We start from the raw sequence: 18,426 nt of genomic DNA on the forward strand, positions 1-18,426 counted from the left end.
CATTTCACTTTGTGACATTCATTGTATTATCAACAATAAAACAACTGTCTTCCTACTTGCTTCTTGTGTTTACCATTTCTATGCCTTTTGAGCTTTCTCCATGGCAAATGCTGATACTATGATTTCCTATGGTTGATTGTTCAGAGTACTTTATTATTCTCCTTGTAGGTCTGTCTATTATTTGGCTGAAAGGTATGCCACAGCAGTGACTTCAGTCCTAGGCTTGAAGAATATCTAAGGGCCATAGTGTCCGTGGGTCCACCAGTCTCTATCAGACCAGTTAGCCTGATGGTTTTTATTATTTAGAGCTTTGTTCCACATTTTCCTCCCAGTCTATCCAGGACTTCCTGTTATGATCCCTTTCCAAGTAGTTGGAAGTGCTTGCTGGACACCATCTAGTTCTTTTTGTCTGATGGTTGTGGAGGCTGAGGTTTGTGTGATTCATTAGTCCTTTGGACTAATTGTTTGTATGCCTTTGATTTTCTTCACTCTTCCTTAGTTTGGATCATAACAATAGTTAAACCTTAGTGGCCACACAGAAGCTTTTAAGACCCCACTCCCATTTCACCCAAAGAGGATGTAGAATATTATCTTTGTGAACTCTGTTACGCCAATTAACCTTGATGTCCTCTGAGACTATGACTCTGAGCCCTTAGCCCAGTCCCTCATTTCCGCAATGTGTTTTATTGTGGTGAGAAATTTTCATAACTTTGTCCCCTCTATGCTTGACTATATTCATGGATATACTTGCTGCACATATAAATAAATACAAATGTAGAAATATACTGTGTTGTTGTTGTTAAGTGCTGTTGAGTCTGACTCATAGCAACCCTGTATAGAGTTTCCAAGAAGCGACTGGTAAGCTTGAACTGCCGATCTTGTGGTTCAAACGGACTTTGCAGTCCAGCGCATTAACCCACAGTGCCACATCAGGCCATATATGAGGGGATTTCTAATGTTCTTGGAAAAATTCCATTATCTTTTCATTTCATATTCCTATGAACTTTTTGAAGCCCCCTCATATTTGTGGGTCTGGTCCTATTTGCCTACCCACACCAGTTCAGTGTGCATTGTTATTGCAGGACTCTGTATGTAATAAATATAATTTACCTCTGTTGCCTTAAATTCTTGTGCTCACCTCACTGTCTTCATTTGCCTTGATAATTTTATGCTCACTTCTCCCTTATTGTGTATTGCTTTTCCCTTCACCCTAGTTAATACATGTCCACACTCTAGCAAGTGATTTACCTCTCTGCACCCCTGGTCAGCCTGCAAAAAGGGCCTTGACTTTTTATAGTAAATGGTCTCATGTAATATTTGTTCTTTTTTTTATTACTATCACTCAGTGTATTATCTTACAGGTTCATTCATGTCATGAGATGTTTTGCAAATTGATCATCATTCTTTAATGCTGAATAGAATTCCATAGTGTGTACTATAGTTTGTTCATCCATTTAGCTGTTGCTGGGCACCTTGGTTATTCCCATCTTTTTGCTATTGTGAATAGTGTTGCAATGAACATTGATGTGCATGTATCTATTCATGTAGCAGTTTTTGTTTCTGTATGATACACAAAGATATATCTTCAAAAAGTTTGTGGAAAAATTCAATTGTATTTTAGTTTCATTTATCCATGAACTTTTTGAAGCCTCTTCATTTACCTACTAGTGGATTGCGAAATCATAGCGTATTTCTAAGAAAAAGTGTTTAATGTGCTTTCATTAGCTATGTCAATGAATTAGTATATGTCCCTGAATTACATTTTGTATTTCAAGAATTATAATAGCTTTCCCAAGAACAATGATCTATGTAATTGTTAACTAAATAATTAGAAAAGTTATGTTTGTTTACTTTTTAATGTGTAGAAGGCTATCATATAAATGAAGATTTATGTTTTGTTATATTGGATTAGAAAATTTGAGGTGAAATCATATCTTTATTTGATCACATTATTTTGGTAGGAACTGATGGCTCATATTTCTTCAGGTCATCATCCAAACAAAAGAAGAAAGGTAGCCAATACTAAACTTGTAGTGTGTGTTTTTATTTAGTAACCTTAATGCTGCAAAAGCAAAAATAGAATATATTAGAATAAGATTAGAATGGCTTAATAAAGGACATATGGAGATTTTCATCAAAAAATTTTAGATGAAAACTTAACTGCTTTCATGTATGTTCTGAAACAAATATATACAATTTTTTAAAAATGCTATTTACTAGCATTATAAATCTGTGTATGTGCCTTATATTTTATTCTTACTTTTCTATTTAGCAGAATTTTTCCATTTCTGTTATGTAGGAAGATCTAAAAGTTAATATCTGAACAGAAAGAAGTTTGTTTATATTTGAAAAATATATTTGAAAGCTAAGGTTTTTTTCTTCTTTGTTGTTTTTACATATAAAGGTCAGAAATTATGATGTTTGAGCAGTCTTTAGACTTGATCTTGTTTAGCCCTTTTATTTTACATTTTGCTTTAGAAGAACAAGGACAGCTGTGAATTCACAAATAAGCAAGTTGCTTGATTAGTATATGTTGTTGTGTGACATGGAGTCTGTTCCAACTCATAGCAGCTCTGTATAGGGTTTCCAAGGAGTGCCTGCTGAGTTAGAACTGCCAACCTTGTGGCTCAAACTGACCTTACAATCCTGTTTTTGAACTCACAGTGTCACACCAAGAAGCACCAAATGTTGCCTCCACATATTTTATATTGTAATTTTTTTTTGATTTTGCAGCATTTTATAATAGTTTTCTATTTTTTTAGAGACTTCCTTTTGCTTTCAAAGTGGTTTGCTGTAGTAACTTTCTGCCTAATTTTCTCATTTTTCCTAACAGTTTCTCTACAATTCTGGGTACTACGTTGGTGTGTTCCTAATGTTTAATGGCAGTCAGTATGACTGAATTCTATTATGAATCTTCTTTATCACTATCTTTTGTTTGGAAAGTTGTGAAAAAAATGTTTTTATAGTTTCTGCTTACTTTAATAATGTAGTCTAACTCATATAATACAGTATCTATGATAATAGTTACAGTTTTGTTTTGTTCTCTTCATTAACAGTTGAAATTTATAAGGCAGTTTTTTCTTTTGGTCAAAAAGTAGACCCCTGTTTAATAAAGACTTTTTCTGAAATCACTCTTATTTATATTTATAATCTTGTTAACCTTTGAAATTCTGAAAAATTATACTAGGTCAAATTGTTCTTATGTAAGCTTTCTTGTGACTTCAAGATTTTCTCTGAATAATGAGTGTTTTCAGATGCACCACACAATGGTGACTTGATAACTACTGTATTTATATGTGAGATAGACTAGTTTTAGAGATAGCCACGTGACAACCAAACATGAACTATTAGTGGGTAAATAATGACTTTTTAAATTTCTCTTTCAGAACAAAGGAAGAACTATGCACGGGACAGTATCAGCAGTATGTCAGAAGTATCCCAGTACCGAGTTGAAGTAAGGTCCTTAAGTGATTGCCAAAGTTTAGAATGACTCTTAGAGGGATATAAACATTGAAGGCAAAATCTGAATTGTGTTTTATTTCATTCCTATGATGTATTTTAAGTTGTGTTGATCTCTTATATTTTTATAAAACGGAGAGGTTACATATTCAAGTATCCTGTTAGACTTAGGTCTGTTTTCATAGAGAATAAATTAAAATGACTACTTTGTCTAAACCCTGCATACACCTCATATTGTCTACAATGATAGCGTTGCTTCTCATTGATCAGTGTCAGCTTTATTTTGGTCACAAGACAGCAGCTTTTATTTGATAATATAAAATCTTGAAATTAAGCCATTGACAGCTTTTAGTAGAAGACTATCTATGTAACCGGAAGCCTGGTGTGGCGCTGTGGGTTAATGTGCCAGACTGCAAAGCCATTTGAACTGCAAGGATGGTAGCTCAAGCTCACCAGCTGCTTCTCGGAACCCTATACAGGGTCGCTATGGGTCAGAACTGACTCGACGGCACTCAACAACAACCACCTATGTAACCACTGCTTATAACAGAAACTATTTAAATAGAGAAATAATTTTTAAATTGTTCTTCCCATTTTCTGCCTTTCTCAGACAAGTTTGTTTCAGTTAGTTGTTTTGGTGAGATAAAAAGTTTGTTAGCAGTTACAGACGAAAATTCTACTGCTACTGTCAAATATCAGCAGGCATAGTTTTAAAACTGCTGTATAGTTTGCTTGGAGTCCTGGTGTGGCGCTGTGGGTTAATGTGCAAGACTGCAAAGCCATTTGAACTGCAAGGTTGGCGGTTCCAGCTCACTAGCTGAAAACCCTATACAGGGTTGCTATGGGTCAGAACCGACTTGATAGCACTTCACAACAACAACAACAACAACAACAATAGTTTGCTTGCTGTTGTCTAGCATTTAATCACAATTGAGTAACGTGGTAGGGAAGCTGATTTTAAGAGAAGGTTATTTAAACGGTTAAATATCTATTTTTATGGCGTTTCTTATATAGTTCAACATGGCTCAGTTCTAAACAGAATTAGCTATATCTCAATGAATGCATCATATATTTTGTTCAATAAAAGCCTGCTTGACTTTATTTTTTAAATAAAATCACCACCAAGTTCTATAGTACTTGGTGTTATCCCTCATATCTCTGATAACTGACCACAATTGTTTGCTTTGCTTTCTTTTGGGAAATACATACTATGATGTAGTTTATGTGTTATAAATACATTTCTCATTTCTGTCCATCACAGCACTTGACAACATTTGTTCTGGATCGGAAAGATGCAATGATAACTGTTGATGATGGAATAAGAAAGTTGAAATTGCTTGATGCCAAGGGCAAAGTATGGATTCAAGATATGATTCTTCAAGTAGATGACAGAGCTGTGAGCCTAATTGATTTTGAGTCCAAGGCAAGTTTGTTCATTTTATACTGTTTTGTGTTCTGGAAAGTTCCACCAGTATTAATGTTTATTTTCAGGATAGAGGGTTTGAAAATGGATGAAAATTTGACGAGATAAAATTAATTTTGTCAGTGATTCCAGGAAAAAACTCATCATATTATACATGTATAACCTGCAAAATCAGTTTTTTAAACTAGAGGTAGAAGACTGTTTTTTATTTTATCCACAAGTAAGGAGATGGAATAAGTGAGGGAAAGTTACATAGTTTTAAAATAAGGTCCTTAGTGGGACCTTATTCTTTATCTCATATGTTAATTACACACTAGGCCAAATCATTGCTTAATAAATGAGTGAATTAAGATGAAATATTTTATTTTCTCTAGCCCCACAGCAAGCACCTTTCTGTAACAACACCCATGGACAGATTTAGGTGCTAGAGCTCTTTAAAAGAGAAATTTTTTTGAGTCCCGTTCTGCAATAAGCATTTAAATTGCTAAGATAAAGGAAACAACTCTATTGCTGATAGGAGTGAGGATAAAATACGTTTAATCTTTCATGTTGCTCATTGGCTATGTTGTGGGAACATAGCAACCAAGTGCTTCTCTGGCTCTCAGGAATTCTAGAGAAGAATGGATATTACTTAAAGTAATTTTGCAAATAAAGAATTTGTTACCGCCATGCTATGGTTTAAGAATTAAACATTTTAATTTCTATTATTTTAAAATCTAAATTTTTATTTGAACAAAGCCTACATTTCTTGATTTACCTTTATTAGATTCCAGGAAATCAGGATTTAAAATCCAATTTATTGAGTCCTGCTATGGTTCTGTAGAATAAACACTAGACCTCAAGGTTGGTTTGAACCATAAGGTCAGTTGTTCAAATTCACCAGCCACTCCTTGGAAACCCTATCAAAGTCATTATGAGTCAGAACCGACTTGACAGCACTTAACAACATACATATGTGTGTGTGGTCCATAATAAAAATTATTTTATTATATCCCTGTCATCGGGGATAGTGTATTTTATTTATCTAAGCAAAATTACAGTTTCTTTTGGCAGTTACATCATTACCTGCTGTTTGTGTAAGGCCATTAGTTTAAGCATTGTTGTTGTTATTAGGTGCTGTCTAACAGTACTGACTCATAACAACCTTATGCACAACAGGACGAAACACTGCTCAGTCCTGTACCAGCCTCACAATCATTGCTACACTTGAGTCCATTGCTGCTGCCACTGTCAGTCCATCTTGTTGGGGGGCGGGGCTTCCTTTTTACGTTGTCTCTCCACTTTACAAATCATGATGTCCTTCTCCAGGGATTGGCCCCTCCTGATAACATGTCCAAAGTATGAGAAGGATAAAACCCAAAAATATATCTCATTAAATACAGATTTCTAATTGTGAAGAAAATGTTCATTTGTTTTAAGAAGTAATTATTTAATGTCTTTAATAATTTATTGGTATAATCTCTGTTAGTGTAGTGGTTACGGGTTGTGTTGCTAACCTCAAGTTCAGCAGTTCAAAACTTCCAGCCATTCCATAGGAGAAAGATGAGGCTTTCTGCTTCTGTAAAGATTTATAGACTTGGAAATCCTCCTGTACAGGGTCACCATGAGTCAGAGTCAAAAACCAAAGATGTCAGTTTGAGGACTAAGGTATGCCTGATCCAAGCCATGGTATTCTCACTTGCCTCATATACATGTAGAAATTGGAGACTTCACAATAATCAGTCAAATCAGTCAATCAACTTTTTATAGGTTGGGGAGTTCACTTGTCCATATTATAAACATACATATTATAAAAAAACTTTTTTTGTTGTTATTGAGAATGTATACAGCAAAAGATACACCATTCCAATAGTTTCCACATGTACATTTAATTGACATTGATTACATTCTTGGAGTTAAACAACCATTCTCACCCTCTTTTTTTGAGTTGTTTTCTCATCTTTAACATAAATTAACTGCTCCTTGAGGTTCTTATCTGTCCTTTTCATTTTAAGGAATATGGTTCTTAGTGAGATCCTTGTGATTCTGTTGTTTGACATTTTTATATGAAGGTCTTCTGATAGTTTTTTTTTTTTTAAATCTTCAATAAGGAGCTCTGGTAACATAGTGGTTACGAATCTGGCTGTGAACCGCAAGTTCAGCAGTTCAAAACTACCAGCGGTTCCGTGGGAGAAAGATGAGGCGTTCTGCTCCTGTAAAGATTTACAGCCTCGGAGACCCTGTGCAGGGGCGCTATGAGTCGGAACCCACTCCACGGCACTTAACAACAATATAAAAAATATCTAAGGGATTTATTATGATTAGCCTAACAGTTGTAATCCCTGAAGGTAGAACCTAAAAGAGTAAATTGATTACATAACAACTCAATGATCAAGTAAAAACAATTTTGACACTACATACCAGCAGTATGAGCATATCATGTAAGATGGTAAATAGTTTGAAAAGATGTGAGTGTATATCTTTTGACCTTAAATGCATCATCATTACCTTATAATCTGAGGAAACTAGCAATATTAACATCAGTATTCTGTTTATTAAACTTACGTGCATTCTTCTGCTGAATCTCTCCATTTTTGTCATTCCTTCTCTTAGCCACCTCCCATCCTATCCCTGTTTCTCTGCTGCCGGCTCATTTGCCAGCTTTACAGTTTTTTCTAGTATTAATTGCAAATGTGATTTGAACACTTTTTATAAAACTTACCCTTATTATTGCAGTGCTTAGATTTTATATATACAGTAAAAAAAAAAACAAGTTATATTTTCACTTTATAGAATGAACTGGAAAATTTTCCATTAAACACAATCCAGCACTGCCAAGCTGTGATGCAGTCCTGCAACTATGATTCAATACTTGCCCTGGTGTGTAAAGAGCCAACCCAGAACAAGCCAGATCTTCATCTTTTCCAGTGTGATGAGATTAAGGTAAAAAGCAAATGGTGATTTTTTTTATTTATTTATTTATTTTTGTTCCTTCCTTCCGGCAAACATTTTGGCAGTTTGTGCATTACCTATTTCAGTCATATGGATATCAGATACTAGATTTTTTGTTTCTTAAACTTATTTTGAGAAGAGCAAACTCTGGTATATTCTTTAGAGTTTCAATGCCATATCTATAAAGAGAAGATAAAGTATAAAAAAAAATGTAAATTCTATTTATTAAAATAATTTGCTCTAGATAATAAATTCTTCATCGAGTACCTTGGATTTATAAATAAACACTGATCTTTCAAAAACCATGCTTCATGGATAATATGTAATTGTACTTTCCTATTTTATGCTGCACATTGCATGGGTTATTTGAATTAAGAATTTAGGTATTTCCCATGATATTGATTTAAAGGTACCATAGTGGTTAAGGATTCAATGACTAACCAAAAAGTATGTGGTGTGAACCCACCAGCTGATCTATGGGAGAAAATCGTAGCAATTTGTTCTTGTAAAGATTCATAGCCTTGGAAACCCTGTGGGGCAATTTTTTGTCTGATAGAGTTGTTATGAGCCAGAAGTGAATTGATGGCTGTTAGTTCCTTTTGGTTGGGTTGGGTTTGGTTATGTGACTTGACTACTTGCTGAGGATTTGTAATTCCTGCCCCTTTCTAATTAGTGCAAGAAAAAGACTTGTCTGAAATCTGTAAGGCATATGCAAAAATAGTTAGACATAGTTATCAGTAATAACAGGAGAAATTCTGAAGGTTTGTGTGTCATAATACACTGTAATTTTAAAATGATTACAATTTTAAATGATTTATTGGACATTAGAAGTTATCTTCAACCTAGAATATCCTTATCTCATGAACTGATTTCTTTAAATGGGAAATTATTTTGTTTTGATTGTACTTTGCCAAAACAGTGATTTATCATTGTGACGGTATATTACAAAATACCGAGATAAATTTTATCTTAAGTAATGCTGGGAGATTAGCCTAAAGAGTTACTTTTCTTTTTGTGGTGCTACGGGCTAATATACTGGACTGTAGGGTCAGTTTGGATCCCAAGGTTGGTGGTTCAAACTCACTAGCCGCTCCTTGGAAACCCTATACAGAGTCACTGTGGGTCAGAACTGACTCGATGGCACTTAACAACAACAACAACTTATCTGTAAATATTAAAATATAGGTACATTTGGATTGATTGTAAACGGTCAATCCTGGCTTCTAAGGAGCACTCTGGCTGTACTTCTTCCAATACAGATCTGTTTGTTCTTCTGGCAGTCCATGATACTTTTAGTATTATTCTCCAGCACCATAGTTCAAATGCATCGATTCTCGTAGGGTCTTCTTTACTCATTGCTCAACTTCCACATCCACATAACGCTACTGAAAATGCTATGACTTGGGTCCGGTACACCTTAGTCCTTACCTTATTCCTCAAGCTGATACTTTTACTATTTAACATTTTAAAGAGGACTTATGCAGCAGAATGGAATCCTAGATCAGGTAATAGTTAAGATTTCCTTCAGCCCTTAAATCTGTCATCATAAAATTCACCATTAACTAACTACAAGACTCCATTTTGAAAGCAGATAAAAAGCCAAAAGGCTTTTACATCAAGACACTCATTGATTCAGACATGTAACATAATTCCCTTTTCACTTTTGACCAGCATATCAAGACTCAACAAATCTGTAATCTCCCAGGTAACTTGTCTCTCTTTCAGGCAAACCTAATTAGTGAAGATATTGAAAGTGCAATCAGTGACAGTAAAGGAGGGAAACAGAAGAGGCGGCCTGATGCCCTGAGGTAAAAGCATTAAAAGAAATTAAGGGTGGGATTGATTTGTTTTTAAGCTTTTATTCCCCTAAAGGGTTAGAAAAAAATATTTCCAATGGCGGTATGTTATTATATTTTATAGATTACAATATGGCATCTAAATTCATTTGCTCTCCCAGCATTATCAGTATGCTTGTTCTTCTGTTCTCTCTGTTTTTGGTCTTTCTCTGATTTGGCTTCTCCAAATTATGTTGGGAGTCATAGAGAGTCATGAAAGATGAGTGGTGCCCAAGGGAATATAAACTAGACATTAGGAATACCTTTGGTACACAACATTTCTCAGATTACATGAGACCTAGAAAAAACGAAATCCAACTTAGTTCTCAGCTGAATTTAAATGCTTCTGTGTTTTTGTATTTTGCATACATCTATAAATGTATATAATATAGAATAGCAAGAGATTTTTTGTTATCCTGTTTTTCATAGTTCTTCTTTTTTTTTAACTTGTTTTTATGATTTGAGTGAAAGCATACAGAGTGAATTAGTTTTCCATTCAACAATTCATATACACTAGGTTTTCTGACATTGTTTACAGTCCCCACTATGTAATAGCACTCTTCCCACTTCCTCCCTGTGTTTACCATTTCATTTGCTCTTTTTCCTGTCTTTTCCTGCCTTCTGAGTTTTATCCCTGGACACATGCTGCCGTTTTGACCTCATATGGTTGGACGTTTTTAAGGAGTCCTGGTAACATAATGGTTACATATGGGGCTGCTAACCAAAAGATCAATAGTTCAAATCTGCCAGCTGCTCCACAGGAGAAAGATGACGTTTCTTTTCCTGTAAAGATTTGGAGTCCTAGCGTGGTGCGCTGTAGTATAAGCACTGGACCTAAAGTTTGTTTTGAGCTGAAAAGTTGGCGGTTCAAACTCACCAGCTGCTCCTTGGAAATGCTATAAAGGGTCATTGTGAGTTAGAACAGACTCAGTGGCACTGAACAACAATTGTCTGAAAGTTGATCCGTGGATATGAGTTCAATTCCAAGCTTAAAGGGTATGTAAGGGCTATGGTGTGGCAATGTAGGTTAATGCGCCAGACTGAAAAACCATTTGAACTGCAAGGTTGGCAGTTAAAGCTCACCAGCTGCTCCTTGGAAACCCTGTATAGGGTTGCTATGGGTCAGAACCAACTCAACAGCACTTAACAACAACAACAACAGCAACAACAGGACTATAGTCTTAGAAATTCCAACATTCTCTTGATAGACTAGTAAGCTTGGTGTTTTTTTTTGTTGTTGTTATTTTGTGTGTGTGTGTTCATATTTTTCTCCTACTCTACATAGGACTTCGTATTATGAACCCTTTCAGAGTACTCAACAGTGGTAGATGGGCAACACCTAGTTCTTCTGGTCTCAGGGTCCTGGAGGCTGAGGTTTCCATAACCCATTTGTCTTTGGATTATTTCCATGTATCTTTTTTGTTGTTTTTCTTCTTCTCACACTTTTTTGCTCTGATTGGGAAGAAACCAGTAGTTGCACCTCAGATGGCCTCTCACAAGCTTTCAAGACTCCATTTGCTACTCATGAAAGTAGGATTTAGAACATTGTCTTCGTGGACAATTATGCCAATTGACCTTGATGGCCCCTGAACTATGGTCCTGAGTCCGTAGATGACATGGTTCTCTGTGAATTAAAAGAACTATGCTGAAATCATTTTGGTGTTATGGAAATGGGATGCTAATGATTTAGTTTGTTTTTCAGAATGATTTCCAAAGCAGATCCTGGTATACCGCCCCCACCAAGAGCTCCTGCACCTGTGCCCCCTGGAACTGTTACCCAGGTGGATGTCAGAAGTCGGGTGGCAGCCTGGTCTGCATGGGCAGCTGACCAAGGGGACTGTGAGTACCTCTAGAATGATTACTCACTGAGCATTTATTGTGGACTAAGATATAATTGTTGCTTAGGGCATACCTGGAATTCCTAATGACTATATTTCAGCTTCAACTTACTGAAGTATTTTCTATAGTACACTGTAAGCCAAGATAACAGGCAATCACATGTAAAATAGCAACTAACTGGCAATATTCCATACATATATATTTTAATTAACTTAAAATACTTGGTTGGTTGGTTAGTTATGTGCCGTGGAGTCGGTTCCAACTCATAGCGACCTTGTACAGGGTTTCTGAGGCTGTAAATCTTTACGGTAGCAGAACGCCTCATCTTTCTCCTGCGGAACAGCTGGTAATTTCGAACTGCTAACCTTGAAGTTTGCAGCCCAATTCATAACCACTACGCTACCAAAATACTTAACAGCTGCTAATTCAGTTTCATGAGACTGAATGATTCTTTTACCTTCTTTTCTCCCCCCTTCTTTGTTAGCAGACCTTCCACTTATGAGTGAGTTAGGCATTGAGGAGGCATATCAATACAGAGTTTTCAATATTATTTTCTGTTCTCTGTATTGAATACCCTGAGTCATGATGTGTTATGAGTTGTATTTCCATTAGTGGTGATTGATGCATTTCTCCTGTTCCATCCATCCATTTCTTTTTACTTAATCTACTGTGAAATCTTTGTTAACAACAATCTGTGTTTAGTGGTGTTTGTTAACTGACTAATAACAGGAAGTTCATGAAATGACCTCATGATTAATCTCATTCTCTAGCCAACTAAGCTAACTAACATTTTGAATGTGCTTATGACATCTTTTCATTAACTTTCCACTTCCTGTAGTAGATCCATCTGCTGTCAGAGCACATGGACTTTAACTAATGAGCTGAACACTGTGGGTTTCAATTTTAATTGTATAACTAGAATTTTAAGAAGCAATTTACTATCAGAACTTCCAAAGGTTGATTTGTAATCATAGTATTAGGATGCATAAAAATTAGTAGCTTTCTTAGCTGACCTTTTTTTTTTTTTAAAGAATGTGCTCAGATACCCAGGTTGTATTCCTTTCTTGTATGGAAATTAAAGGCACTGAGCCATGGTGGCACAAATGTTAAGTGCTCAGCTGCTAGTTGAAAGGTCAGCAGCTCTAACTCATTAGCTGCTCCTAGAGAGAAAGATGTATGCTTCCTTAAATGTGTACAGCCTTGGGCAGTTCCACGGTGTCCTTTAGGAAACTATGAATTGGAAATTGACTCATTGGCAACAGGTTTGTATTTTTTTGATTGTTTTAAGGGTTGATCCAAGAAGCCTTAATGGCACAATGGTTAAGTGTTCCTGGTGTGGTGCTGTGGGTTAATGCACCACACTGCAAAGCCATTTGAACTGTAAGGCCAGTCGTTCAAGCTCACCAGCTTCTCCTTGGAAACCCTATATTGGGTCGCTATGGGTTGGAATCGACTTGACGGCACTTAGCAACAACAATGGGCAAAAAGATTTTGGCACTTCAAACCCACCAGCTGATTTGTGGTAGAAAGATGTGGCAGTCTGTGTCCACAAGGATTTACAGCTTTGGAAACACTATGGGGAATTCTACTCTGTCCTCCAGGTAGCTTGAGTCTGAATCAACTCAGTGAAAATGAAGTTGGCCTTTTTTTTTCTTTTTTTTTAATTAATTTGTTTGGAGAGTTGGTTCCCCAGGTAACCAACACAGGAAGGGAGAGAATAGAGGGGAAATGATAAGGTAAATCAACATTATAAAGGTAGGAAGATCATTATTTTAGTTCTGTCTAGATGCTTGTATTAGGGGGTGGCAAAGATGCATATCATGGATGAGGACCACATTCCTGATTTATGTTTCCATCTATGTTAGGTATTCTCATATGTAAATGTCACTGTCTTCTAACCAATTCTCATGCTTAATTACTTAGATTAGTATATCTTGAGCAACAGGTTCCCAAACTGACACTTCTTGAATTTTCTTTAGTTGAGAAATCAAGGCAGTATTATGAACAGGAAGAAACACCTGAGATGATGGCAGCCCGGATTGACAGAGATGTAGTAAGTACAGTGGTCATTCTTAGGACTGAATTTTTTATTTATTATTATTTTTAAAGAATAATAGCAACAACATTGTAAAAAATCAGTGAAGCCACAGTTGACCGAAAAAAAAAAAGTTTTATGAAAACTATTTTGTGTCCAGTGGTTGTTAGGCCCTTTGTACTGCTTTTGTTTTTTGGAACTATTTTTGCCTTAATGTCAATATTCAATCACAAGGGTTTAACTAAAAGATATAAACTATTAAATAGCTTGCAAAATAATTAAAGTTTCAAGTTTGAAGGGTAGTCCAGTTGTTTTTTTTTTCTTGTAGCTTGAAATTCATACTTGAAATACCTCTGTGAGTTCTTGACATTTATTATGACATATTTTAGCATGTCTGAAAGACAAAAGTGGCATTTTTGTGAAGAATATATATGTAAATTTTAATTCTTTGTAAAAGATAAGTTCATGTTTATTTGTATTTCTTCACAGTAGTTTACTTGTTGAATAATAGTATCCCATGAATGATCATAGAATATCATGTTAATACAATTATATTTTAAAATATACCTGTGTTACTACGTGATATTATACTCAGAAACAAATACTTAAAGAATTTGGAATTTGAAATTTAGTTTTTAAATAACATTATTACTGTTTATAACTTATAAGCTTATTTAATTATAATTTCTGGTCTTTAATTGGAGGAATGCTAAGTTTTATCACACTGGAGAAAATCAACTTACATCCAATGATCCCTGAAACTACACTGCATAATTAATTACATTTTACCATGTCAAGGCATGTATTGATGCCTATTATTATAGATTAGCTATGAACTTGATTAGTTATGACATTATTCTATGTACCTTCTAGTCAAAGAAGTAATATTGTCAGTATTTTATTGGAACATTTATTAGAAAAGCAAATAGCACATTGCTTTTCCAACAAAATGTTTCTTAAAATTTTATTTCACCAACATTTGTGGGAGAACACTGAAAGAATTAGGGGTAATTGAAAATGATTAATAATCTGAGTAGATATTGTGAATGCTTTCTTGATGACATTGAAAACAACAGAATTAAGCTAAAAAATTTATAAATATCAGACATTAGCCACAGGTATGTTTTTCTTACAAATAATGATGAAATTGAAATTTGCCTGTGGGAGGTTTTTCCCTTGTGTTTTTAGCTTTGATTTTTTTTTTTTTTAAACTAACTATATATATAGCTAAGGAAAAATAGTTTTATTTCTTTTGATATTTTATTCTGTAAATTCTAATTCTAGCAAATTTTAAATCACATTTTGGATGACATTGAGTTTTTTATCACAAAACTCCAAAAAGCAGCTGAAGCATTTTCTGAGCTTTCTAAAAGGAAGAAGACTAAAAAAAGTAAAAAGAAAGGACCAGGAGGTAAGTTGAATTTATGCTTTACTCTTCCAAAGACCATTTAGAACTTCACTGTTAAAGATTTTGCTTTTCTGAATTAATTACTCAACAAAACGATTGACACTGGAACCAAGAAAGCATTTTTAATTCGAGTGTACCAACAGAGATCAGAGATTAAGGTGAAGATCAAAGTGTTTCCATGGAAGAAACTATTTTGGTTGTGAGTTTACTGCAGTGAAGAGAGCCCTGTGATGATTAATCTAAATCACAGAGATTCTGAGATTCAGGTAGTGACCATTTATCTACAGTTTTCCTAAGTGATTCTAAAATCTGTTAAAGAAAGTCATTGAACAAGGTTGGTGATCCAAACCCACCAGCCACTCCTCAGAAACCCTATACGGAGTCACTATGAATTGGAACTGACTTGATATTAGAACCTTTTCACATTTCGATTTATTTTATTGTAATTATAGAATCTCATTATTTTGATGTCTATTTTCTATCTGAAATAACCGGGGATATGAATGCATTTGAACTTTTTTTTCCACCAGGGAATTCCAAAAAGCACATTCAGTTCACATACAAAGTCATATACAAGTAGCTTGTAAATATGTTGCAGTTCAGCTATTTAAAATGGCCTCAAAGTATGAACAATTGTAATTATATACAACTTTTCATACCTCTAATGGCAATTATATAGATTGAAATTTATAAAGCATAAACAAAACCCAAACTTATTGCTATCGAGTTGACTCAGCAAATCTATAGGCAGAGTAGAATTGGCTCATATGGTTTCTAAGGCTGTAATCTTCATGGAAGCAGACTGCCACATCTTTCTCCTGTGGGGTGGCTGATGACTTTGAACTAGTAGCTTTTGCCACACTTGTCAGGTAGCAGTTTAGCACTTAACCGTTGTGCCACTAAGACTCCTTATACTGTTGTTGTTATTGTTGTTAAGTGCTGTCAAGTCGGTTGCAACCCAGAGGGACCCTGTATAGGGTTTCCAAGGAGCAGCTGGTGAGCTTAAACGGCCAACCTTGCAGTTCAAATGGCTTTTCAGTCTGGTGCATTAACCCACCCACAGTGCCACCCCAGGACTCCCTATATGTAAAACATACTACTAATAAACACTGCTTCTATTATAGATAACTTGCAAATTTTTCTCTAGCTCATAGTTATGCCATAAACATTTGACCTGCAGCTTTGTCTTCTCAATGTATAAATCTGGAATTACCTCCCCTCTACATACTCCAAATTAGGGTAGCTACAGGTCGGAACTGACTTGAAGGCACTTAACAACATATTCCAAATTAAGTATCATTGCTTCCTGATTTCTCAAACCACTGACTCTTGTACTCTTTATGAACGGTACACTGTTCTCTATAATTTTCAAAACATAATCCTCTGCTACTTCATTCTCTAGCTTATTTTGTTGTTTTTATTTGGTACCATCGAGTCGGTTCCGACTCATAATGACGCTGTGTACAATAGAACATCAATTCTATTTCCTCAGTGTCTCTTGTGTTTAGTTGTTCTCTTTTAATTTTTTAAAAACTTTTTATTGTGTATTGAATGAAGGTTTATAGAACAGATCATCAACTTTACTTTCAACAGATCATACACTTTGTTTCATCTCAACGATGACAATCCCCTCCCTGCAACAACAGCTATCCTGCTGCCTCCATGTGATTTCCATTTGCAACCACCCATCTTCCTATCCCTTCCCAACTTTGTCCATAGGAAAATGTTGCCCTTTTGATTTTGAATGATTGACCATTCCAGGGTGAGCATACCTTGCTAGTATAGTTTCCCACCCTGTAGCTCCATCTGTTGCTTGGCTGAAAATTGGGCTACAAGGTTGAGTTCCTTTCCGGACCTGTAGGGTGGTTGAGAGCCATAAACTCAGGTTCCTCCAGTGTCTTTCTGACCAGTAAACCTGGTCTTGTTCTAAAAAATAACTATGAGTTTTGTTCCACATTTTCTCCATCTCTGTCTGGGACCCTCTAATATGATCCCTTTCAGGATGGTTTGTAGTAGTAGCTGGGCACCCTCTAGTTCTTCTGATCTCAGAATTGTGGAGACTGATGTTCACATGTTCCATTAGTCCATTGGACTAGTTGATGCCAAACCTCTTCCATTCTTAACACTCTTCTTTCATCTACACATGGAGAGACCACAAACTGCACCGTAGATGGCTGCTTTGGTCTTTCAGATCGCAGACAATACTCACCCAAGTAGGTTGTAGAACATTGTCTTTGTGGACTATGCTATGCCAATTGACCATGGTGTTTCCTGCACTCCCAGACCCAGCAACTCATTGCCTTAAGATGTTTGATAATATCTAGGAAGTTTTCATCATTGTGCCTACTGTATGTGCTCCGTCACACTCATAGTTGTGTTTGCAGGAAGGGTAAATACTCATATACAAATATTCTCTTTCAGACTCATATATATTGGGACATATATATCCCACTCTTCTTCCCTTACCCATTCAGCCTACATCTCAATCCATGTATCAACGCACAGAACACTGTTGTTCAAACATTGTGTATATACCACTATTTATCTCTATCCCCTTTAGCCCATGTGTACCTTCCTGTGTCCTAAACCTGTCTTCATTTTTTGTGCTGCCCTCACTCTTCTGGTATACTGACCTCCCCTTTCTTGTATATTGCCCTCTCCCTTGTAATCAGCATCCCAGTTCAAAATGTCTTCATTTTTTGCCCATCTTCCTAATTAATTAGTCTTAAGCCTATACTCTTTGCTAAAAGCCTATAGTCCTGCTATGAGGACAGTCACCTTTAAAGTCTTAGATGAATTTGTTGACTGTTTCCAAAAGTCACTTCATTCTGCTATATAATGTTAGTTCTTTGTTCTGTTGATTTCAATCCAGCTCCTCACTCTGACAGTCAAGGTCACCTGTCTACTTTCATCACCTTGAATTACTTTTCCATTCTCATGTTTCTCTACTTTTTGTTTGTTGTATCATGTGTATGCAGTTTCCTTTCTCTGCCTTATTCAACCATGCTGTTTTTCCTACCAACTTGCCCTGGAACAGACCTTTCAAATTCCATCTTAAAAGCTGTTTCACCCATGAAACAATTTTTAGCAATGTATTTCCCCATCTCCCAACCAGAAGCAGTCTCTTTCCATAATGCTTATTTGGCACATCTCTGTTATTTATTAATTAATTCAAATCTTCTATTAGATTTGTAGGACCCTTAAGGACAGAGCCTGTAGTTTACTCATTTTTATAATCTTCACAGTAATAAACACAATCCTAGCACACAGAAGAGATAATAGTGTCTAGTTATGAAATGAATTTGAGTGATTCGTCATGTCTAAAGGTTAAAAGGGAGTCCTGGGAGGGTAGTGGTTAAACGTTGGGCTGCTAGCCTCAAGGTCAGCTGTTTGTACTAACTGGTCCATGGGAGAAAGATGAGGCTTTCTGCTCCTGTAAAGATTTACTGTCTCGGAAACCCTATACAGGGTCATTATGAGTTGGAACTGACTCAAC

General features: G+C 35.8%; 1 protein-coding gene across 1 annotated transcript in view; it reads left to right on the forward strand.

Annotated features, from left to right (window-relative positions):
- Window positions 1–18,426, forward strand: part of EPS8 (epidermal growth factor receptor pathway substrate 8) — a 285,097-nt gene that overhangs the window by 186,842 nt on the left and 79,829 nt on the right. The window contains exons 4-10 of the mRNA XM_006866026.1: window positions 3,387–3,454; window positions 4,721–4,882; window positions 7,655–7,804; window positions 9,539–9,621; window positions 11,351–11,487; window positions 13,467–13,540; window positions 14,807–14,933. Coding sequence (XP_006866088.1) covers window positions 3,387–3,454; window positions 4,721–4,882; window positions 7,655–7,804; window positions 9,539–9,621; window positions 11,351–11,487; window positions 13,467–13,540; window positions 14,807–14,933 — 801 coding nt within the window. The remainder of the gene's footprint in view (window positions 1–3,386; window positions 3,455–4,720; window positions 4,883–7,654; window positions 7,805–9,538; window positions 9,622–11,350; window positions 11,488–13,466; window positions 13,541–14,806; window positions 14,934–18,426) is intronic.

The sequence above is a fragment of the Chrysochloris asiatica genome, unplaced genomic scaffold (genome assembly GCF_000296735.1).
Source record: "Chrysochloris asiatica unplaced genomic scaffold, ChrAsi1.0 scaffold00086, whole genome shotgun sequence".
Classification (NCBI taxonomy): Eukaryota; Metazoa; Chordata; class Mammalia; order Afrosoricida; family Chrysochloridae; genus Chrysochloris; species Chrysochloris asiatica.